Source organism: Colias philodice, chromosome 21, assembly GCF_061535455.1.
Source record: "Colias philodice isolate Cphi_HAF_F1 chromosome 21, ilColPhil1 Martin Lab GWU primary, whole genome shotgun sequence".
Taxonomy (NCBI): domain Eukaryota; kingdom Metazoa; phylum Arthropoda; class Insecta; order Lepidoptera; family Pieridae; genus Colias; species Colias philodice.
Window position 1 is genome coordinate 1,902,643 of NC_143106.1, and position 25,576 is coordinate 1,928,218.

At 34.5% G+C, this 25,576-nt stretch overlaps 2 protein-coding genes across 2 annotated transcripts; one reads left to right on the forward strand and one right to left on the reverse strand.

Annotated features, from left to right (window-relative positions):
- The first annotated feature begins 108 nt into the window (after positions 1–108).
- LOC149478685 (RRP12-like protein) lies at positions 109–16,481 on the forward strand. Its single transcript, XM_089708994.1, has 19 exons — positions 109–325; positions 2,628–2,865; positions 3,217–3,343; positions 3,723–4,022; positions 4,239–4,322; positions 5,114–5,263; positions 5,639–5,874; positions 6,421–6,535; positions 8,497–8,661; positions 9,096–9,743; positions 10,103–10,584; positions 11,035–11,210; positions 11,614–11,825; positions 12,187–12,440; positions 12,858–13,072; positions 13,625–13,798; positions 14,139–14,298; positions 14,734–14,871; positions 15,538–16,481. The coding sequence occupies exons 1-19, from the start codon at positions 190–192 to the stop codon at positions 15,620–15,622; spliced, it is 4,095 nt and encodes a 1,364-aa protein (XP_089565120.1). The 5' UTR covers positions 109–189; the 3' UTR covers positions 15,623–16,481.
- Positions 16,482–22,298: 5,817 nt separating this feature from the next.
- LOC149478686 (uncharacterized) lies at positions 22,299–25,576 on the reverse strand. Its single transcript, XM_089708425.1, has one exon. It carries the CDS (start codon positions 25,086–25,088, stop codon positions 23,016–23,018), a length of 2,073 nt encoding a protein of 690 aa, XP_089564551.1. The 5' UTR covers positions 25,089–25,576; the 3' UTR covers positions 22,299–23,015.

Genomic DNA, 25,576 nt, shown 5'->3' on the forward strand with positions numbered 1-25,576 from the left:
AAGTATCTAAAATGTGAGCCGGCTCCTAGGCTATTTTATTTTTTGTAATGTTGGTATTCCTGGATTTTGGCATTGACATTTGACAAACATGTGACGATATCAGCTAACTTCAGTTCGTTCAACATAACCAAAACCACGTGTGAAGTGTGTGTTATATTTTGATTATTTAAATGCTATGAAATAAAAACCATGGGTAAATTCAGATCCAAAATAAAAGGTTCCTCAAAGGGGAAAAGATGGCAGAAGGGTCAGTCATCGAATTCAAACCCGAAAACCCAGAAATACCGGGAAATGGCAAAATCCCGGTTCTTCCAGGAGAACCTTAGTGAGTAAAAAATAGTCATAATAAACAGCTGTAGTTTTAGTAAATACAGTTTTCCTAGTTGTTATATTTTCCTATTGCTATACAGAGTTGTATTAGCTTCCTGTGCTTTTAGTAGCAGTAAATCTATCAGATATCTTTGTACTAGATATCTTCCAAATAGAAGTGTGATATAATTTCAATTGAGTACTTGGTTAAATATTTGATTCGATGTCCCCGAATTTCATAATTTTTTGCTGTTTAATCGATAGCTGGTAGTGGATTTTCTTAACAAACTGCTTTTTTTTTCCAACAAAAATGCGTAGTTTTTGTGAAAATCGAAAATGAAAATTATTATTTTTAAGGTTATTATTGTACTAAAAACGACACTTTTATACCATTGTCGTATTAAAACTTCTAGTAATCTCGCACACAGGCAATATTTTTAAATATAATGCCGTATTATTAATTTATTTACTTATAACAATTTCTTAAATTATATTACCAAAAATGTAAGTTTGTATTTACCACGTATTTACGACATGCCATTATAGATAATAAATGTTAAATGACGCGTTCACAATTGTAGATAATAAATATAATTCGAAAGTGATTTTTAAAATGAATTGGTCAAAAATAATTTTAAGGACAGCGCTAGTCGTCTGCTAAACGGATGAATAAAATAAATTAGTTGTCCGATTACCGGATGAATAAAATAATTTAATCGTCCGATAATTCTTTAGAGAACTGCCGCACGTATTATAGGTTTTTTGTGGGGGGAGGAGAGGGGGGAGGAAGTATTTTATTTTTTTTGCGCGTCGACGGAGCCCCGCTTAGCGGGGCTCCTATTTCTGTGTAGTTTTTTTTTTAAGAAACCTAACCTAACCTAACCTAAACTTGATTTTTTTTTGCGCGTCGACGGAGCCCCGCTTCGCGGGGCTCCTATTTCTGTGTATTTTTTTTTAAGAAACCTAACCTAACCTAAACTTGATTTTTTTTTGGGCGTCGACGGAGCCCCGCTTCGCGGGGCTCCTATTTCTGTGTAGTTTTTTTTTTAAGAAACCTAACCTAACCTAACCCAAAGGCTAACCTAACCTAAACCTAACCTAACGAATTGAGGACGAATATCTCGGCCATTTTTGATTTTAGAGAAAAGTTGTTCCTATAAAACATGCTTATATTAGCGTAATCTTTACGATAAAACAATAATAAATAGATGTTATAATGCACCAACTCCATCAAAAATTTTCTAAGTCCTGAGGCCCCTTTGCTTTAGTCCAACCCAACTAGCTTTAGTGTTAAAAGGTTATCTAGTAATCCGAATAATCGGACGATTAAATTATTTTATTCATCCGGTAATCGGATGATTAAATTATTTTATTCATCCGGTAATCGGACGACTAATTTATTTTATTCATCCGTTTAGCGGACGACTAGACACTTCGTAATTTTAATTTAGATAGCATTTGATAATAACAAAAATTTTACGATACATAAATAAAATACAAACAGGTTGTTTAAACCTACGTAGTTTTTTTTTGTTTGAGTGGGAATCGCCCTAAAGTCGCTTCTGGCACTCGCCGGCCGCTGCCGCGGCACGCTCGCTTCGCTCGCTCGGCTCGTGCGGCAGTTCAACAGTTAACCTAACACGCTCGTCGCTTCGCTCCTCGCTACCTATTTGAATACTAAAAGTAAAAGTTAATCGATTTTAAAAACTGAAGCAAGTGAGCTATAAAAAAACATTAAAAATTAAAATGTATCATTTATACTCTATGATAAGCTAGTATATTTGTATTGCTAATCTGTGATCTGCGTCATATTAACTAATCTGTGTTATCTGTGGCTTGTTGTGAATACAAAAATATATGGAACGATTTTTGGCTATACTAAATTGTTAAAATACTATTTTAACAAAATAAATTGTAATATGTAAATAAAGTAATAGGTACGTAAATATATTTAAAAATAATGCGTGTGAGTGTGATAATTAGACATTTTTATACTATAATGGCTTAAGATTTTACTTTAAGTTGCGTTTTTAGTACAAAAATAACCTTAAAAAATATCATTTTCAATTTCGATTTTCACAAAAACTACGCATTTTTGATGGAAAAGAAAAGCAGTTTGTTAAGAAAATCCACTACCAGCTATCGATTAAACAGCACAAAATAATGAAATTCGGGGACATCGAATGTAATATGCAGCCGAGTACTTAACAGCAAAAAGTAATATTTAAAAATTTAAACCTATATTATCTACAAATCATAATACAAATTACAATCAGTCTAAATACTGGTATTTAAATTAACTACTCAAACTTCATCAGGTAACTCAGGACTAACTCAACAAGCGCTACAGAAGCATGACTATATGACCCTCTACGGTCATAACAAGAAAGTTGACGATGAGCTGACTATAGCTAAAGAGTTTGAAAGTATGTCAGTGCGTACTGGCGATGATGACACAGAGACAGAATACACTGGCTCACAGAAGTCGGGAACGTTCAAAACATTTCAGACGTTTGCCTCAGATTGGAGTCAGTGCTCTAATATTAGTTTTAGCAAGTGAGTTTGCTTTTTATTAGAATTATTCTCTAGTTTACTCACAGTTTCTCATATTGATTTGCTATATTTAGAGTTTTAACTACATGTTAAGATACTTTAATTTATTAGTTAATAGCTAATAAAATTAGATTAGGTTGTTTTTTAGTTATTCCTTGGAAATTTATTTCAAATACAAATCTCTAGATTAAAGATAACTTAAATTATATTTTTATCAGTTACCTTTTTACTTTTGATGTATGTGACTTCCAAGCTATACAGAATATGAAGCTTATAATAAATAATAAACATATACACTATTAATATTAATATGTTCAAAGCTCATTATTTATTTTGCTTTCTTCCATAAACCAGACTCCTAACAAGGTTCGATTCAAACAATGCAGTACACAAGGAAATGTTAGCTGTATTAGCCGCAGTTACCGAAGTTATCAAAGAACAAGGGGGCAAGGAAACCACTACAGAGTATTTTGCAGCTTTGGTTAGTAGAAAAAAATGGATAATTTTGAATTAATATTAATGTGTATTTGATTTCTTTTTTATAAATCACTAATATTTCAAGATTATGTCTCTCTTTTCAATTTAAACAAACTGCTTGACATTGTTGAAAAATGTTTGCAATGAATACAATATAATATAATAAGATTCTTTTTTAACTAAAATTAATTAGAAAGATTTACTTAATTTTGCCGGCTGGTTCGTCCACGTGTGGATGTTTTTACTTTTTCATGCAAAAATGACTAAACAAATTTTGTTGATACTGGGCGGTGATGTAGTTTATATACCAAAAATTAGTCATAAGCGTTAGACCGTGCAGCATAACTTGAAATACATAATAAAAAAATTCCTTATTATTCCAGATGCAAACTCTAAAATCGTCAGAAGGCGAAGAAAGCCTAGTAGCCACATTATCCCTGCTTTCAATGGGAATCAAATCCGTCCCACAAGCAGTATTACGTAAACAGTTCTCAGATTCTGCGGCGATATTCATGGATATATTGGAAAAGAATGCGAATTCTGAAAACGGGACCTTATTGCGTAGTGCTATAGGTTGTTTATCGGTTTTGTTGAGGGCGCAAGAGTATGCGGTCTGGGGGCACTCGTCGACAATGAAAGTGTTTGACTGTGTGCTCGCTTTTACTATACATTCGAAGCCAAAGGTATGTGTCGGTATAATTATTGATAGTAAAAAATTTTTTGCCGAACACACGTGTCAGAAGTGAAACTTCTTTAGCAAGACTCAAAGGTACCAAAATCGTCGTCGTCACTTCAAAAACATTTACATGCTTTGAATATTTTCAAACAATAAATTTTTTTATTGCAATTGAGTTTTTTATATTAAATTATTTTGTGGTTTAATAATGTTTAAATTATAGGTGCGAAAAGCAGCCCAACATGGAATTACATCAATCCTCCGAGGCAGCTGTTTTATGATTCCGTCAGAAGATCAGAAGAATAAGGTAAGCCTTTTATAATTATTATTCAGTGAAAACAAATTCAATATAACCTATTTAATTTAGAATTATTATTTAAATTTAACAAAGGAGATTGCCCAAGTGACTATGGCACTTGGTATCGCAATCAAACTTATTGTGTCAAGATGAAATATAGCTCAATTTAAAGCTTGATGTTAGTACTTTTAGAAACGATTAAAGTTTTTATGTAAATAAGCCCCAGTTCGCAACAATAAAAATAAAACAATAGTTTTATTCAACACTTCAAAAAATACTTTATCGAGTTTAAACTAACGATGAACGATAAGTTTTACATTTATTACATAGGTAATATTTTAATTTACAAGACAAATGTGAAAAGAAAATCGTAATAAACATTATTTCAAAATAAATGACGTCGAACAATGCGTCGAACACATTCATTGAACATTCATTTCAAATAGAAACTATGACATATGACGCAGGACGCTTGCAAGAGAGATAGAGAGAGAGATATATTATATGTTTGTGTCAAAACAAAAACTTTTACTTTTATTTCTATTTATTCGGTATAATTACGACTTAATAGTGATAAATATGATCATTATAAATACAAATAGGAATTAACAATATCACGAATACGTGACACAACTAAAATTTTACCGATACCACCCGTGGTCATTCTCCTTTGTAAAAAGAAAACGATAAATACGAATGTCTAAAAGCTTAATTTAATTTAAATATACATTTTAAGAGTGTGATAAAATTTTTACACTTAATTGTAAAACATATATAAACAATAATATAATAACTTTTAGGTGAAACTCCATCCCGCCGCAAATCGTGTAGCGGAATACTCTCTCCAAGGAATCAAACCGGAAGCCTTGCTCTCAGGACACAGGACTGTGTTGCACACACTAGCTATGCTGCGCGATGTGTTGCCAGCTTTCAGTAAGGATAATATTAAGGTAAATACTAAAATATAATAAATTGTGTTGATATTAAGGTTTATCACGTCTGCATTAAAAAATGTTTTGAATTTTTCTACTGTTGTGTTTGTTAATTGAAGTGTTCTTTATTAAAATTATATAAGGTCTCTTATTGAATAACATATTTTAGAATATTTTAATTCATAAAACTAAGGTTTTTCACAACTTCCAGATATGTTTTGTTTTGCTTTAACAATAACTTCACATAAAAAGACAAAGTATTACTACATAAAATGCAAAATGTAAAAAAAATACATGGCACCTTTCATAAAATATGATACATATTCTTATCCTTAACTTAATTATTAATTCTACCAAAAATGTATTAATAAATATTTCTTTCTCTTTTTTCAGACAACCTGTGAAGCGATCCTCTCACTAATGACACACAACAATATATACATAAAAACGTGCTGTCTCCACACATTGCACGCTTTATTCTCAACGCCCAAAGAATCGTCAAACATAACCTCAAACCTTGCGATACAGTTGAACAGAGCGTTAATGGCGGCCAGACCACCTGCGAATGATACAGGGCAAATATTGGCGTGGGCTACAGTACTGCAACAGGGATATGGATGTCTTGCTGGGTATGTAGCCCAACTCAAACTCGAATGTTTTTGTCCAATTTTGATACGATAGCGTCTAGACTGCCGGCTAACGCTTTTATGAATACATATAAAGTTTTATAAATATGTTGTTGAAGAATTTTTTAACAAAACTTAACTTTTTAAACTAAACTGAACATAACAGAATTTAATTCTATTTTTTTGTTACCTTAAGGGCCGATTTTTCAATGCTTGGATAAAACTTATCCGTCCAATAAAGTATTACACGACAATATTAAAATGTCTCGTAAATTGTCAAATACGGGCAATTAGAATACGTTTTTAAAATGGTAGTTTTATACATTATTCGACGAATAAATTTTATCCAAGCATTGAAAAATCGGCCCTAAGAATAAATATATTATGAGTACAATATATTTAACACATTTTTTTTACTGCAATATCATCAAGAATTTTGTGAAGCTACATTTCTATAATCCTCTGTAATAAACCATAGACAATTTTATTTTTTTAATAGAAAAGGGTTTCTAAAATATCATAACTATAATTATTATTATTTCATTCCAGTCTCGATATAAACTTGTGTATACCAAACCTGCCAGCGTTCGTCGGCATTTGTGTGTCGGAACTGTGGCTCTCGGACGTTGCTGAAGTTAACGCAGCTTCTACCAACGCACTGAAAGTGAGTTGTTTTTTTTAAGTAAAAGAATAACTAAAATTTGATGGTTATGTACTAATAAATAGAGAACATAAGAAATGTGTAATAACATATTTGTAAAATACAAATATCTATTCTTGGTCAAACTTTAAGAGCGTATACGCACTATGCGGGTAGCCGCATTGCGGGTAGCCGTCCGGCTGACCGCAAGCACAATTATGTACGTAATATTCATTTCTATGCGCACTGCGATGCGGCTACCCGCAGACCGCTCCGGTTGCTCGGAGAGCTACGTCACGAGTGACGGCCAGCCGGACGGTTGCTATACGCACTGTACGGTTCAGTCTGCGGCTGCCCGCAATTGAGTGAGTGTGTGCACGTGGTTGCAAAATGCTTGCTCTCATCTCGTGTTCGCAAATAAGGATGCACCCAGTACTTCTTTCTTTGCTTTTCTTCTTTACGTAACGTGTGTAAATGTAGTAAATAGCTGCAACTTCTTCCATTTTCATCTTTGAAATGGATTGACATGACCGCAAATCGCAACGGTTCTTCAACCGCACTATGCGGGTAGCCGCATTGCGGGTAGCCGTCCGGCTAGCCGCATTCGCAACCGCATCCTGCGGTCAGCCGGACGGCTACCCGCAATGCGGCTACCCGCATAGTGCGTATGAACCCTAAAACTATTTTTGAAGTGAAAACTTCTTTAGCGGCGTTGGGTATAAAATCTTAAACTCGCGTCAAGACACGTGGCCTGATCGAAAAAGCGTAAGACGGATGTTTTTTTTTTAGACCTTATATTCAATACGTAAGACGGATACCATTCCAAAATATCAAACATGCTGAACGTTAATAATCAAGTTTTCACTTCTGCCGGCACTCCCGGAGTGCAACCCGTCTTTTTTTTTTTGGCAACTTGTGTTAGTGTTTATGAATAATCTATAATAATAAAATTTAATTAATAATTTGTTGTACCACACCCATTTTAAAAACAATAATAAAAGCTTTCTTCTACAAAAGATTCTGAAAATCTTAATATTTATGATAATACCATATTACTTCAACACTACCTAATTAATATACATACATTTTTAGTTAGTATAGGTCTACCAGAATCTGATGGCATATTTATATTTACGAAATAAAAGATTTTCATATGGCAATTTTATTTGACAACTATCAAATTGGTTGTCAAATTATTTGTCTTCTTTGCAATTGATGAATAATTTTTAGGATTTTGTCTAAAAAATCTTCGAAAATGTCGAAAAAGCCGCTGCGATCACAAGCAAGAGGAGTTGTTTATAATGTGCATAGAAAAACATTCGATGCAGAAGGGTCAAACACATCATAATTTTCAATTTTGAATATTTTATTGGTAAATTGGACTTACCCGTTTTGATACCTAAAATAAAAAATATTATAAGTAGGTAATTATAATATTTTTTGTTGATTACAATATAATTTTTTTCCAATACGGCTATTCGTCAAGTCCAAGCTGTCCAAGTCAATTTTATAATGTGTGTGTCTTTAATACTTACGAAAATAAACATAGTTTTATTTTATTTTTATTTTATTTTATAAAAAATTATTAGCAATCTAGTTTTGATCTGCATTATCATTACATCCATATTTTTACATGGCATAATGATAATGAATATACAAATATAGGTATGTGTAAATAATAATATGTATTACATAGATAAAAGTAATATGTATATTATACATATAAGTATGTACTATGTACCTACATAATATTAAGTGGATATCTCATTATTAAGTACAGTATTGTTCACTTATGTAATGTGCCTAATGATTTTGAGGACAAAATAAAAAATAAGCAGTATCAAGATCGTTCAGTCCATTTTCCCTAGGGTTGCACACTCAAAATTTTGATTTCCCAATTTGCCATCAGATTCTGGTTTACCTATATCTCAATTAGATATCGCTATACGAGCAATTATTAATTCTTTATTCCTTTTATCTTTAAGGCAATTCTTCTGGACTGCGTGAAGCCGGCGCTAGACTCGGAGGAATGTTTGGTAAAACACAAGTCACATATCGACGCCATCTTTAAAACAATCGGAACGGGTCTCGATAATCCGTTCAACCAGGCGATCAAACATGTTATTCTAACTATAGCTGTTTGTTTTGAGGTAATGTATCAAATCCATATTTTTTATTTTACTTGAATTCGTTTGAGAAGTGCTTTTAAATCGTAAAAATAAAGAAAAATAATTATTTAACACTAGTTTGGAGAGTAGTTTCTACACTACTATTATAGTCATCATGTTATCTCGCTATGAATTCTCATGTTATCCCTCACGCACTTTGGTGTTGAATAAAATGCTATCCCTCTTAGAATATGAGTGAGATGGACATATGAGTAAGATAATTTTGCAATATCGTGCTCTCGCTTGCACTTTAACTTTTGTTCCGTGCTGTCGCATTGTAGAATTTGAATATAAATATTTGAAGTTTTCTGTACAAGACAAATTTTCTGTCAATACTTCTATAGCGTGTGTATTTTTTGTGAATATTTTTATTACCATGTTTAGTATTATCAATTAATACTAAAGTGTCTTTACAGATCGGAAATGAAAAAGTAGCAAACTCTCTCGGACCATTGCTAAAGAAACTGAACGATCGCCGCGAAAGTCACAACTTTTTCAACGAAAAAGAAGCTGAATACGCTACAGGATGTGCTATTAAATCCCTAGGACCAGAATTCGTATTGAAAATCATTCCCATACGAAACGGAGAGACAATAAACCTGGATAGAAGTTGGTTACTACCCGTTATGAAGGAAAAAATAACCAATTCCAACCTGAAATACTTTGCAACTGATATTCTAGAATTGGCCACTTTTTGTCGGCGAAAATCCCGTGAACTAGCCGAAGCAAATGATACTCCAGGCTCTCATACTTACGATCTATTGTGCAACCAATTCTGGGCCTTATTGCCCAGTTTCTGTAATTCTCCTAAAGACATTAAGGACAGTTTTAAAGTGATTGCCCGAGTTTTGGGGAGTGTTTTAAAGGATAATCCTGAGTTTAGACTGTCTGTAATGGCGGCTTTGAGGAAGTTGATCGCGTGTTCTGTAGATAGTGATGAAGATAAGGCAGAATTGGGGAGATTCGCTAAGAATTATGTGCCGATTTTGTTGAATATTTATATGTCACCGGCTAAAGGGAGCACGGCAGAGGGACAGAGGCTAGCCGCTTTGGAGACTATACAGGTAAGATTATAGCATTTATAATTTCAATTTAATCACCTTTAAAAGGTCGTCAAAAAATGTTCAGATGTATTAGCATTTATTGAAATTAAAACCTTATTTCGTGGCAATAATGTTCAAAGTTTATTGTATCGTTCATTAGAAACTCTGCCAATTACATGCGTAGGCAGAATTAATACAATGCCTCTAGTTTTCAGTTAATATCCTTATATAAAAACCGCTATTTAATGGAATTTTATCATGACATAATTTAAAAAACGTTAAAAAGTTTTTATTAACTAAATGTATCACAATTACATATTACTCTACTATAATGTTTTGTACAAAATATCTCAAATATCTAAAAACAAATTTTCTCATAGGTATATCTCACAATATGTGATCAATCATTACGCGAAGAGCTATTCACAAACGCGCTCCAACAACTAGAGACCTCCGAAAACAATCATTTCCAACGCGAATCGATTCTCGATATAATCCGTCTACTCGTACTCTACCAAAGTAGCGAACAAATTGCTAATCTTTTCGACAAATGGGTATACCCATTATGCGAAACAGTATTGGAAAACCCGAAAAAACATAAAAAAACTAAAAAAGAAAACCAAGACAAAATGGACGACGAGAATCATGAAGATGATAAGGATAAAAAAGAATTACGATACAAGGACAAAGCGAAATTGCTTGAAATGGAACACAAAAAAGCGTACAGGATATTGGAAGAGATCTTCAAAAGTGATAATGATAGTTGTCAAGAGTTTTTGAAGTCGAATTATAAGAAAATAAAGAAACTGTTGATGACGTCTCTCAATAAAGTGGCTGATAGCAGCAAGGCGGCTAGATTAAGGTTAGTGTAAAAGCTTAGAAAAATAGTAAATTAAGGCTCTATAAATTATTTTTTATGGGCGATATTGAAAATTATTTAGTCGTTTTTCTAACTGTGTGTAAAATTATTTCAAACTAATTATTCTCAATTTCTATAGTTTAATATTATTTTAACAACTTCAATTCAATATGCAGATCCAATAAAAAAGTTTTGAAGAAAGAATGTTTATATTTTTTTAGTGAAATTTCTTTAGGTGCGTTGAGAGTAACATTTCAAGGTCGCGTCATGGCAATAATGTCACGTCACGAGTAAGACGACGATTTTGATATCTTTGAATCTTGCTAAAGGAGTTTCACTTCTGACACGTGTGCTCGGCAAACACGCGCTTTTTTTAGATTTTAGTGTATATTCATAATAATAATTAACCTTTTTTGATTCAAATTATATTTCAAACATTAACATTTATTACAGATGCATAGAACACTTAATAACAATGCAATCGTCGAATCTCAACGCGGAAAGTAAACTCATCAAATCGGCTATAGCCGAATCGGTTATATGCACTAAAGACATCAACACTAAGTGTAGGGAATGTGCGTTTAGTGTTATAACCGCGATCGGGAATATACTGAAGGGACAGGATGGAGGTGAGTTTTCTTTGACAGGTCTTTTTTTTTGTTTTTGACGTCTAAAAATATTTATGAAATCTTCAAAATTATGTATAATAAGCATCAGTAATATGAGTATTATCTTATGTGTAAAGTATAAATAATAAATTAAAGGTATTTTTTTGGTAAACCTTGTAATTAGAACAAAAATATTCGTAAAAAATCTATCCATCTCTTTCTTTTTTTTAGCTAGGTACATAAAAAAATAAATAAATTGCCAATTGTTTTAAAAACTAATATTTACGACGCATTTCTCGGTAAATTTCTTTGAATAAGCAATGAATATATAAGAAATTCAATGAAATAGTACTCGATGTGATTCAATAAATGTAACACCTGTTGGTGAACCTTAAAAATAAATAAATAACATTTTCGTTCCCAGGCATGCAAGCGTTCGTAGATATGTTACAATCGGGTCTCTCCGCACCCCTTCCCCGTATAGTTGGTGCCACAATCCGAGCATTATCATCAGCTCTATACAATTTCTCCGAGGAAATGGGCTTGGAACTGGTCCAGGGGTTGTTGGAGATGATGGCTGGAATGATGATGAACGGGAATAGGGAGATTGTGGCTGCGGCTATGAGTTTTTTGAAGGTTTGGGTCTTTTTGTGGCGTTGAAATGTAGAATTTATGTATCTGCTGCTGTAATAAATGTAGAAGTAAGAAGAGATAGAGATTGTATGAATGTGTGAAAAGTTATATTGATAAAAAGCAATCTGTAGAATGAACTCTAATACAATCCCTTTAAGACTATAGTCCACTGGCAATTGTGTATGTATGATGAATATTAAGTTTTTAGTTTCGCGAGTTTGTTAAAAAAATCTTCAATTAAGGAAAAATAGACAGGTGATGAATTCTATAAGCGATATTTAACAAAATATCAATATGCCGTGAATAATGTTGGATTTCCAATATCGTAGAAAATATTTTCCAATTTTTATAACAATTTTTACAGGTATACACAAAAGTGCTCCCCACAGAAGTTCTCTCCGGCAGCTTACCGCTATTGTTCAAAACCTTATCCACAATGTCGGAGGATTGCAAGCGTCATTCACGTTTGGAAATCGGATATTTCCTGTCTCGTATGGCGAGGAAGTTCGGTTCGGAAACCATTGAGAAGCTTATACCGAGGGAGGATGAAATTATGTTGCGTAGACTTAGGAATATAAGGAAAATGGATAATCGCAAGAAGAGAATGAAGGAAGGAAGGTATGTATTTAGTAACCTGGTGATATTATGGGTCTGGGTTTTAAGAGGACAAAAGTTATTAAATTTAAATTTAACAAAAGTTTTTGATGCTAACAGTTGAAATGATACTTCTGAAGTTATAATTAAAAAAAAACTGTCGTCTTAATATCGATTGGTCATTATATGGACTCATAGTTCCTATGCCTACTTTTAAATACCCTTAATAATCAGGATTGTGATTTTGATTATGTTTGATAATGGCTATATTATCTTGAATTAACTTCATATTTAAAAAAATGTCTACCTTTTAACAACCATAGAAGAACTAGAAAAAGTCGATCAAAGGATAACAAGCATAGTTTTTCCCATTAATGAACACTTTTCTAACAAATAAAAATAACCATTTATTCATACTGCATTGCCCAAAAACCTTTACAGAGAACAGGAATCCGATTCCGAAACGGACATAGCCGTGAAAGGCACGTCCAAGACTCTAGAGGACATTCTTAAGGACTCGGACTCAGAGATGGAGTACTTGGACGAAGAGAGACCTAAAGCGAAGGCCAAAAAGGGCAGAAACCAGGCTTGGATTCAAGATGATCCGGAGAATATTGTCGATTTGGCTGATGTTTCTTCCGCTAGGAAGATTACTGGTATGTTACATTTTGATGGAAGATACATTTTTAAATTCTATAGGAAAACTAGTGGTCCGCCCCGGCTTCGCCCGTGGTACCTACATGTTTAAACTATCCTATCTCTCAAGTTGGATCGAACTGCACATGGTGTGCGAATTTTATTATAATCGGTTAAGTGGTTTAGGAGTCCATTGAGGACAAACATTGTGACACGAGATTTATAATTTATATATACATATTATAAAATAACTGATACTTTTCGTACTATTGAGAAAGCTTTTCTCAAGTGAAGAAGTTTTGAAGTACCATCAACATGTTTGTAAATTTTACCTAATTAGGTCAATAGTTGCCATTCTGGATAATAAATGCCCATCTACTTCATCACTAATAAATGTGAAAAAAGCGAAAAAAATCTTTATGTCAAGAAATAATGGTCTATAAATATTGTTGCCTTTCATCGAAATAACAAAATATCAGTGTTACATAAATACAAAAATCAGACAACATGTTCACAAAATATCAGATTCGACTTTTTTTCCAACTTATTCTAAATTTTTTCGTTTTATTTAGCTACGGATCCAAAGAAGAAACGCGCGATCGAAGAAAAGTCGCAAAAGAAGAAAGATGGCGGCTTCCGTACCGCGCCCGATGGCAGGTTGATCATAGCTGATGATGACTTCGGTGATGATGGTGATGATGAGCCCAAGCCCAGTGGTGATATAGACAGTGATACTGATGATACAGGTAATTTTATTATCTCCTTATTATCTATTTTACTACATAGGATTAATTTGCGCCAAACTTGGCTATTAACTTAGAAATATAGGTATATAATGTTGATTTAAGACAATAATTTTAATGTTACTTAATCGGTTAATTTTAAAGTTAAGTTGGTAGGTTAGGTATTAAGATATTTTTTACAATACACTTTGGACCTTATTGCCACGAGATAAGGTGTTAATTTGAATGAATATTTCATATTACGCTGCTTCGGCTTATTTTACCTTCCTTTTAATAAGTAGATTAAGTTTCTTTTGTATAGTACTTTCATGTTTACACATAAATAATTGTTGTTTTTCCACAGATGGTGAAGATAATGAGAAACCGTCGAAATTAGTTAAACCAGGCACGAAACGACGTTATGATGATATTCTAAGTATAAAGAGCGGACGGACAAATAGAAGTAGAGCTTCCACTGTCACTGTGGCTTCGAAATATAAGGCTGGAGGAAAGGGTATACACAGGTAAACAAATTTATATTATAATTTTTGATGAATTTACTTTAAAAGATAACTTATGCAATTTTTTAAAGAAAGTATTAAATATCTTGTTGTAGATCGCGTATTTCTTATTTTCTAGTGTTTACTTATTAAATTATTTTTAAGGCCCAAAAGAAATAAAGAAAAGTTATGAACAAAAAATTGTATTTTTTATTGGTAAAATTTTCTTTTGTTTATAATTTTTGCAAATGCAATTGAAATTGTTCCAAACTTTTTAAATATAAGCCGGAAAGAATGGATAAACATTCTTATTATATTATTGCTATACATATCATATTTACATTCATAAGTATTTAAAACACATTCTCGCATTTCAAATACTCACAAAAAATTCGATCTATGATATAGAAAACGTGTTTTAACCCGTTTTAATTTCCTACAATATATTATTTTTTCCAGACCTCTTGGTTCAGGAGCATCTGTAACATCTGTAGGAACAGATTACCGCTCCAAGAAAGCGAAGGGAGATATTAAGAAGAAGGGAAAACCGGAGCCGTACGCGTATCTACCGCTGTCGAGGAAGAATCTTAATAAGAGGTATATTTATTTAATTTTAAATTTTTTACACTTGGTGAAAAGTTAATACATATATACTATATATACTAGCTTACCGCCCGCGTCTTCGCCCGCTTTGTCTAAAACATATCAAATTATATACTAAAACCTTTCTCTTGAATCACTCGTTCTATTAAAAAAAACCGCATCAAAATCCTTTGCGTAGTTTTAAAGATATAAGCATACATAGGGACATAGGGACAGAGAAAGCGACTTTGTTTTATACTATGTAGTGATGTTAGGTATTACATATTATATTATATCATTTTTAAAAACGTTAAAACCTATCCATGGGCGGCCGAGTTGGTCCAGGCGTCGCCCCGGAATGGCGGAAAGACGCGGGTTCGAATCCCGCGCAGTGATCAATTTTTTTCTATTCTTTAAAATTTTATATTTATAGAGCAATTGAATGCCATAAAAACAAAAAATCGAGTTCGAACTGGTTTTTGGAGTTTAGTAGACTACATCTAGTATTTTAAATATCTTTTGAACTAAAATTAAACTGTCGATCTTTCTCTGAAAATATTTCTTATATCAATGCCTGTGAAAGGATTATAAAGTTTTAAAAATATCGTACTAACAAGATTATTTAAACTATTACATATATTGTATCTTTTTTTGTTACTAACTCCATGACTTTATTTACAGGAAAAAGGCTGTTACAACGAAACAATTCAAAGGCATAGTGAAGTCGAAGACAAAAGGAGTTAAAATAAAGCCGAATAAAAAATAATATTGATTAAGTTATTTAAGTTTGTTATATTTTAAGGTTTTGTAGAAAAAAAGTGAGGAGGTTTTGATAGTCCAAATTCTAAAAATATCCTGGTTATAAACAATATACTTTATTGCAATAGAGCTTTCATAATTATACATGTTTATTGTATTAACTGTTCTATAAAAAGTTACGAATTATTGATATATGGTAATATTTAGCTTCACTTTTTGTCCATATGATTTCATTCTACTATAACTTTTTTTGCTGCTTGATATAGCTTATAATAGGTAGAGTACGATTCAAACTTAATGGCGGCTCGCAAGTTAGGTGTAGGCACACCCCGGACATTCCATACAAAATTATCGTTTTGACAGTCACACTGTAGAGACTGCAAATGTGTGTGTTAACGCTTTAGGGTTCGCACATTAATTGTGACTAGCGTAAAGAAATTCGCGTTTTTCTGTTGAAATACTTCCGTAAACAGCACAATATCTAACCATTTTCTACGAAAAACGATAATCACAAATCCAAAATAATAAAATTACTTTAAGTCAATTTGATTAATGTTGTCAATCTTCGTTGCGTATCGTCCTTACGGAAAAATGCGGACCATCTATAGCGTGATCGTGCGGGGTGAGGTAAGTGTTTAATTTTGGCGGGAGGCGGAGAGTGTCCGTTCTGTAGCGTTTAGCTACTATTATGTATTCTGTGGTGCAGGTGCGAGTGCGGTCCCTTATCGTCCCGCTAATATCTAAAATTTGCGCATCATACGATTTTCCGAGCCGCCATTAAGTTTGAATCGTACTATAACTAAAAAGTTGTCATATTCATCCTGTGCTTTGTTATGTTAACCATAAATGTAGTTATTCAGAGAATATATTTATTAATAAAAAATCTTATCAATTTGTTTGTTTTATTTTATCATCAACCCTTGATACCTATATGTAACATATTTTTTTAAATCAACTAATATACCTGTAGTAATATATCTTTTTACGGTTTGTCTGTTCGTTTTTATGTGTTTTTTAATTATAAAAACTGCTACACGAATTTTAATGTAAACATTCAGCCTGTATGTGATGCCCAGAAATATTCCGGTTTCATCGCGTAGCACGATGACACATCAAACGGTTGATTATCACTTTCGATTCATCATCATAAATTGAGTTCGAATAAGCAAGACTACGGTCGAATACTCTAGGAGTCTAGGACCTCTAATAAAACGCTTTTAAATTAGATTTCTTATAAAAGCACTTTTGAATCGTCATAACATTTACCACCTATAGGAAGCCCCTTTTCGTTAATTCTATGAGTTACCAAGTATTTTAATCGTAGACAGAGAATACTATCTCTGTCTAAGAAGTAAGATTATAATCAAAACTTCCCCGTTATATTTATATTTTATGTCACAGCTAACAATTAATATATCACCATAAAATAAACCAATAAGTTAAAATAACACATCATAAAAAGACCCGTTAAGGAAGGCCTTAGGCCAATATGTATTGATATGATGAGTAATCCTAATTCAACAATAAAAAATAACGGACTTATCGAGATTCTCATTCTTAATTGATGAAAAAAGTATATATTATTGTATGTATTAGTATTGAATGAATTTAAATTTGGCGAGTCATACAAAGTGTTTAAAATCCAGTTTCGTATGTACAGTAACGTAAACTTGTTGAAATCAGCATATAGCCAATAACCAATTACAAACTTAATGCCTCGGGCCAACACTAATCGCGATCTAGGTCAATACGAAGATTGATGGCAAGTCAAATTGCAATATCATAATACATCTGAAACAACGTTTTCAATAACGCATTAGTTATCTGATTATAGTTCTCATATTCACATACACTATAATACGAATAATTGTGACGCGCGGTTTCATTCGCGGGCAATAAGTACTTACATGATGTATCTGAAATACAATACAGTGTTAAGTATTATCTGAATGTATTATGGCAGAAACATAGAACACATCACTGCAAAGTATCGCTCAATATTTTTTCCGGGAAAGAGCAACAACCAACAACGAACCATTAAAAACCAATATCCATGCATTCTAATAAATTTCCCGCATAATAATACCTATTAAGGAAATGATTAAGTGACATATCACACTAGCGGATTGCGAGCGGTTTCAAAGCGGAGCGGGTGCGCAACGAATACGTTGCGGTTGCGCAGCGAATTCGTTGCGGACGCGTGGCAGATGCGCAACGTTTACGTCGCAGTCATGTACACTCATTAACAAAATGGAATCCGTGCTGGTTGTTACTTATAACTTGTGATAGTATAATAATTATGAGATCATTATTTTTTACGAGTTTCATAACATGTTAATGTTTAGGGTATTGTTTTATCTATTAAATCTTGGTCGAAATGCAATCAGATAACTTAATTGCTCATTAAGAAAGTTCATTAGTGAAATAAATGTTAAAGCTCCTTAACTAAAACAGGGCTATCTTATTATTAGATAAATAGCAGTGAATAGAAAATTTTATCAAGCAACCAGCAACTCACTATCACTTTGCTCATAATTAGGTTCACAAAATCTCTTTATAACATACGTTGCTATGGGAGAGATTATACTGGTCAGTCGTTACATACTTTTGGAATGTATGGTACATTCTAAAAGTCCTAGTAATTCAATTTTATAGCACCTTTTTTTAACAACTCCAGTTGTTATTACATCTTTAGTTAACTGTTAAGTAAGTGCATTTCCACAGTACGGTTAAAAAATTGAGTGCTACAGAAACGATGGAAATATTGAATGGAAGTTAGGCAAGGCGGAAGGGCTGGCTTTTGTGCGAGAGTATACAAAATGACGCGTCCGCAACGAATTCGCTGCGCAACCGCGGCGTGTTCGTTGCGCGCCCGCAACGTATTCGTTGCGCACCCGCTCCGCTTTGAAACCGCTCGCAATCCGCTAGTGTGATATGTCACTAAGGATAGGATAACAACCAATGAAAGAGTAAGAAATGGTATAGGATCACCTCATATTATGACCGCCAGGCGCCAAGTGGATGTAGCTACTAAGTACCTATACTTATTTTAAATGGCAAAGCCGGTAGCCCTAGATCGTCAATATAAATATCAATATAAATAACTACCTAAGTAGTTACTTAGTAACAAAAGAGGAGTAAATTAAAATTAAACCAAAGCAGCTGCATCCTATAATTGAGCTTTATTGTTCGGTGTTAATCGACTTTCGAGGAATCTTTGGTTGCTCTAACCACTTATCATATTTTATCCTCATAATATAAAATATTATAAACTAGCTGTTGCTTGCAGCTTCGCTCGCGAGATCAAAATAAATGTTCTGAATGGGATAAAGTTTCATTCCCCATTTTATTGCATTTTTAGAGGATGGCTACATCATAAGCTCACACGTAGCACGCCTTGTAGGCTTAGGACAGAAATTTCACATCTATTTTACAGTTCACTGATCGAATGTCTTTAGGGACAAGCATGTGATCACTGATCAGCCTTCTGTGCTCTACCAGACTGAACCCCGGGCTTCTTGTTTCTACACTCACGTACTACACTAACCACTGTTCCAATAAACTGGTCAAATGACTACAAAAATTTTAACTATCGTAGGTATCCAAAACCAATTCATAAATCATAAGTTTTATGTGAAACTAGCGGTCCGCCCCGGCTTCGCCCGTGGTACATATTTACGTTTTCTCTTCATAAAAACCATCCTCGTACTTCAAGGAATATAATAATAAAAGAATTATCGAAATCGGTTCAGCCGTTCTCGAGTTATGCGCTTACCAACACATTTTGCGATTCATTTTTATATATACTAGCGACCCGCCCCGGCTTCGCGCGGGTGCAATGCTGATACTAAATACACTACAGAAAAACTTTTAACGTTGTATATAAAAACATAGCGGCCCGGCCGGCCGGTACCGCCGCAAACGGTACGTCCCGCAATTTTTAAATCTGTAATATCTTCGAAAATATTCACTTAAATCATACGGTGTAAAGGGCCATATAGATCTATATTAAATGAACAATGTATTCAAGGTATTTTATTCGTTAAGGATTAATACTGTATTGGTTAAAATCGCTTCGAAAATTAGCCATTATTTGTCGTAAAAAGTAAATGACAAAAAAAGTTATTGTGGGTTATCCATAAGAGATAGACATATGCCATCGCGGACTTTTCTGTAGAGCTTTTCAATGTGTACAATACTTAGTACATTATTTTGATAAAACTCGTAGGGTTCAGCCTGCGTTTGCAATGTAAGCGGAAGAAATGTAATTATTTACGACATCACATTAGAAACCTCAAAAATAACGGTACTTCTCCACTATTTAATGGATGTTATTATACATATAAACCTTCCTCTTGAATCACTCTATCTATTAAAAAAGACCGCATCAAAATCCGTTGCGTAGTTTCAAAGATCTAAGCGTACAAAGGGACATAGGGACATAGGGAAATAGGGACAGAGAATGCGACTTTGTTTTATACTATGTAGTGATGAAGAAGATTAAATTAGATATACCTAACTACGTAAAGGCAGTATCAAATGTAAACTTTGAACTTTGTGTGTGTTACATTTGCATTTGAAAGATACAGAAACTATTTTAGAAACACAATCAGCAGATGTTGTCTTGAATATCTTACAGGATTACATCTATTTTTCTACCTACTAACTTCAATGATACTTACGTAAAGATTATGCCAATAAGGAAAATATATAAATAAATGGTCATGGATTATTTTGTAATTCGGAATTATTTTTAATGATTGAATTTGTGTTTTAAATAAAATGTTAAATGCATTAAAATCGCATTGTATTGACATTAGTTTAAAATATATTCTATACTTAATTTTTATAGAATACTAGCTGCTGTGCCCCGCGGTTTTACCCACATTGCTCCGCTCCTGTTGGTAGGTCGGGATGATATTATAATACTGAATAATGAAAAAACTTGTACCTAGTCTTCCTCGATAAATGGGCTATTTACTGTGGCTTTTTACCACCGAAAGAACTTTCAAATCGTTCCAGTAGTTCCTGAGATTAGTGCCTTCAAAAAAAAACAAACTGTTCAGAATATTTTAAAATTAAAAATATTCTCTTCTAGAATAGTATTTTTAATTTTTAAATAAAAAATAGGTGCCGTGCGTATTCAGTTATATTGGTACATAAGCTACAGTCTACATCATCGTCAAGTATCATCAAATTCCATTCAGTGGTTTTCTGGTGAAGGAGAACACACATATGTACACACATGTGTATGTACATACATACACACATCCTCACAATCTTTCACATTCATTAAATGTTTTCTAGGCTTGAAAATATTTATTTTTACCCAACTGTGCCAGATAGAGGGTTATGTTTTTCAAGCGTATGTATGAATGTCTATTTTTTGGCACGCTTTGAGGCATCAACGTTGATATTTTTATTTTTAAAAAGAAAACCTTCCAGAATTCATTTCGTTTCTTCTCTATAGAATTAATTTTCTCCTTTTTGATGAAATGTTTGTATTAAGTAGGTAGGTACCTATATATGATTCTTATTATACATTACATACATTTATTGATATAGGTACCTAAATAAAATTGAAGTTTCTATTTATTTATTTGTTAAACACCGTGTTTTACAAGAACACATATTATTATATATAGATAACAGTTTTAGGATTCTAGACCAACATTTTTTTATGTCTTTCTATGCAAATATAGTGAAAAGCCAGAATCGAATTTAACGAAATGAACTTGAATAGCAACATTGGTTCAGGAAAAAAATATTAACAACGCGATTGAAATCTTACATAAAACTACGATTTATTTCATTTGCCAAATTGATCCAATCCAAGTACCAAACATTAATAAAATAGTCATTGACGAAATATTGCGCCTTGTATCCACTTGAGCATGCTCAGGCGAATGAGCGGCTCATTTTTTTCATACAAGGCTTAAACCGCCTTGAAATGATCAGAACTGCATCAAATTTAAAAAGGACCAACCGAAAGTTTCAATTTAAAAAAATAATCATCGAAATCGGTTCAATCAGTCGGAAGTTCTGAGGTAACAAACCCAAATAAAAATACAGTCTAGTAGTCAGTATACTTCTCCGATACCTGAGGGAACCTCCTACTCTCCCTCCGCCTACCCACCTTCGCCATCACAGGACTTGCCTGCTGTTGAGTTTTGTATTTTTAAGTGAAAAGCATTTTCTGGATAATAGCCTAATTAGTAATTAGATAGAATCTGATCTCACAATAACAATTCGTGGGAGTTGAACCCACGGCCACGCCTTGAAGTTGTGCGTTTCATCGAGCTTTTTCCATCTAAATAAAATAAAATGTAAGTAATAAAAATCTTGCAGCTAGATTTTAAACTAACTGTAATAAATGTTATTATTTGCTTGTTAATTGTGTAGGTACATCAGAAAATATTTATTAGAGACATAGACGAAAAAAACTGTTTAGGACACAGCTTATTGACTCCAGAAAAGTAAAAGGAAAAATATAGGTACCTAAGTACAGGCAATATCTTGCTACTAAATTAGATAGAAGAAAAAAAAAACAAATTGATAAAAAAAATATCAGTTCAGCAGTTGTGTTGTACATGCGAACATACAGAAGAAAATAAAGTGAGTGTGTAAATAGATTATGTAAAAATTATATTTCGATTAACAACAAATGAGGGAAAATACCACTATAAGCGTCCATCTTTTTTAATTTCCTAGTAAAAATTGTATCATTCTGAGCTCAGTAATTCAGTACTAATATATGTATTGAAAATTATTATAAAATCCTTTTGCACAATCATGTATGAAGTGTGTTGTAACTGAGTATTGGTTCCAAGAAATCGGATACGCGACCAACTTCGCTAACAAACACTGTGTAAACAACTTTCACAAAACAGTGGGAAATTTTTAACAATGTCAAATCCATTAAAGGTTTTCATTAATTAAAACAATTTGGTTACTGAGGTATTTTCAAAAGGAGGCAATTTACTATTATGGATAAACTTAATTTTAATAATATTTATATTTTTACATGGAAATTTTCATCACATTAAACATTAATCCTAGGCCATTTTCTCAGTATTCATTTCAGTATCAACAATGAGTTATGTCATATCGAAAAAATACAACCATTCTGCATTATCTATTTCATAATTGTTCGTCGACGCGCCGACATTCACGTCGGCGGACCGATTTAAAAAATCTTATAAATAATATACAAAATAATACAAACATTAGTTCGTTTTTCAAAGAAAAATGAGATTTAACTTTATCATAACATTTAAATTCCGTTGGGGGACAAAATTCGTGATTATTCAACATTTACAATGCCAGTCCGATTCGATTCTTTACAAAAAAAAATAAATATACAATTATGTGACTACACAACCAGTGATTGCTTATATTGTTCAGCATTTTTCGTCAGCTAAGAGCGGATCTAGAGAGAAACCCAGATCGAGCACTGCTGAGGAAGGCCGCTTGGCGGTTTTGATAGTCGCAGCGCGAGGCTTGCGCTCCGAGTGTCCCAAATGTCCGTTTAAAGTGTGCCGCACGTCACCACCGAATAGATCACTCAACGTCTGCTGCACGTCCTTACTACCACCACTAGTTGAACTACACGTCACTATTAGTTTGCGCACTTCTGGCTTGTTCGTTTTACTAGCATTGTTCATATGTAAAGTCTTTGACAGCGACGACAGGCTCTGGCTGTAGTAATTGTTCGCGACACCAGACGCCTTGGACGACCGCGTTAACGACGATTTTATGTTACTCCGGACGGTCGCGAATTTCTTGCCTAAAGTTATTGCACTGCCCGCGTGAGACGCGTTGAAGGTACAGAGAGCCAGCGGCCGCGGACACGAGGAGTACCAACAGACGTCGCTCGGCACCAATGGCGGCGGACCTTCCGGCTTCTCTTCCTTCACAGGAGGAGTCGGTTGCGCTGGCGGTGCTATACTTAGTATAGGTACGTCCGTGGGGATATCCGCGTCGTCCGGTAACAGAAAAGAATCAGTGGGCAGTGGTTGGCTGAGGAGAGATGTGATGCTTGACGTATCGGGTAACACGGGATCTTCGACGCTTAGCCAACTCGCGTAGATGTCGTTCACTTGCTGCTCAGTCGTTAAGCCGTTGAAAGTGCCGAGGTCTATTGAAGTATTGACTAGGAGCGGTGGGAGGTTGACAGGAACTGTCGTTACTGGCGCAGGGGTGACTACGGGCGCCGGTGGCGGGGGGTGAGTGACCGGAGGGGTGTACGTGTTCCCCGAAGCCGCAGCATCCCTCGAGGCGCGATGTTCTGCTAAAAGCGTGTCGAAGGGCTTCGCGCGGCCCTCCACAGTCCTCCGCAGCGAAAGAGCGTGCGCTTTGCACGTGAGTGACCGCGTGCAAGGCTTGGGGTTCTCGGCGGTGACTACTCCGCAGTGCTTGTTTGGATCGTATTCTCGTAGATTAAATTTCGTTTTACTCGTTTTGCGCGTTTGCGCCTTCGTGCTCGGCGTCGCCGGAGCCTTTAAAGCTTGAGCAGTTTGTACATTGTCTACGACCGTCGATAACATGGGAGATGTGTTCGGTGGAAATGATAAATTTGATAAATCTGTGTCTGATATTGTATAACCAGTTAGTGATGTATCTAATGAGGCTGCATACAAGTCTTGTGATTGCATAGTTTCACTAGTCGTAGGAAAATTTATGTCATGTATATCCTTAATTATATTTTTCCAGTCTGCAGCATTTGTGATGTCATCAGCACTCTGTATGCCTTCAGAGTTCATTATTGCAAAAATGTCATCAGTGAGGTTTTCTCCCAGTGGTAAATCCTCCGTATCTTGTATACTGACAACAGGTAACTCTCCGCTCTCCATGCTTATCTGCACCTCACCAGTTATCGCTGAAGAGGTGCTCGCTTCTTCCAGGTACTGTAAATCAGGTTGTGGCAAAACTATCCTAGATAAAGGAGCGGCTGCCGTGTGCACTGGGGAGGTTTCCATCTTTACGGGGTGGATATCTACAGGAACGGGAGGTGGTGGCTCCTTCTTATGCCTACTTCGACCGGGGGCCGATTTTAGTTTAACTGTAGGAGGTGGAGGTGGAAGGATTGGCTCAGCACCAGTGTGGGATTCAAGTAAATGTCTGTACACTGCACTACACTTCACTATTTCTCCGCACATGTGACACACTGCAGCGTTTAAATTGTCCATTTGCGGAAACAGTCCATGGAGGCTCATGCTTTCGTACCGCAGGCGGTTGAGGCCCGCGCGCCGATAGCGCGCCTGGCCCCGCTCCGCCACCTTGTACGGATGGGAGTCGTGGACGCGGCGGGTGGACGAGCTCTTGCTGTCCACCGCCGCCGGCGTCGTAAACGTTCCATCGTTGTCTCGTCTCGGAGACAAGTGACCGATTTCGCTCACCCACAAATCCCATGGTTTCTCGTTACATTTCAATGGACTAACTATCTTCGCCGCGAATGGGAAGTCACCAGACATTTTCACTTAAACTTATATTTCTGTACACGATTTCTCCTCGTGGCCTCACGGGAGCCCGGTCATTGTGATCTCCTTACACCTTGATAGGTTATTATCCCATTTCTTCCCCACGTCAGGACCAGCTGAGAACAGCGTCGAGGTCACATTGTAATGTACTCATTCACTTCATTATTTACACTTATAAGTCCAAAACGTGTTGTGATTGTTTTAGCTTTTATATTTACAGGGACAGATGATCTATCTCACTGACAGCTGATTATGCAGGTTGTAAGTTTTTCTTGACCACGGAACACATCCATCTGTAGACAGTCCTTTCTAAAAGTTTTCTGGTTTCTGAGTGAAACAAATGTAACTATTGTCTTAATTTTCTGTGATACTATACTTGTTACACACGTATAAATAATCAAAAAATGATGTTTAGTTGATGGTGGTTGTGATTTACTACAGAAAGCATCAACACTTTTTTGAGTATTTGTAATAAAGTAAAG

What these genes read in the sequence shown, in the direction of transcription:
- LOC149478685 (XM_089708994.1), top strand. Translation starts at nt 190, where the DNA reads ATGGGTAAATTCAGATCCAAAATAAAAGGTTCCTCAAAGGGGAAAAGA. An exon ending in CAGAGTATTTTGCAGCTTTG is followed by an intron (nt 3,344 to 3,722) that starts GTTAGTAGAAAA and finishes TTATTATTCCAG; the next exon opens with ATGCAAACTCTAAAATCGTC. An exon ending in AGGAAGAATCTTAATAAGAG is followed by an intron (nt 14,872 to 15,537) that starts GTATATTTATTT and finishes CTTTATTTACAG; the next exon opens with GAAAAAGGCTGTTACAACGA.
- LOC149478686 (XM_089708425.1), bottom strand. Translation starts at nt 25,088, where the DNA reads ATGTCTGGTGACTTCCCATTCGCGGCGAAGATAGTTAGTCCATTGAAA.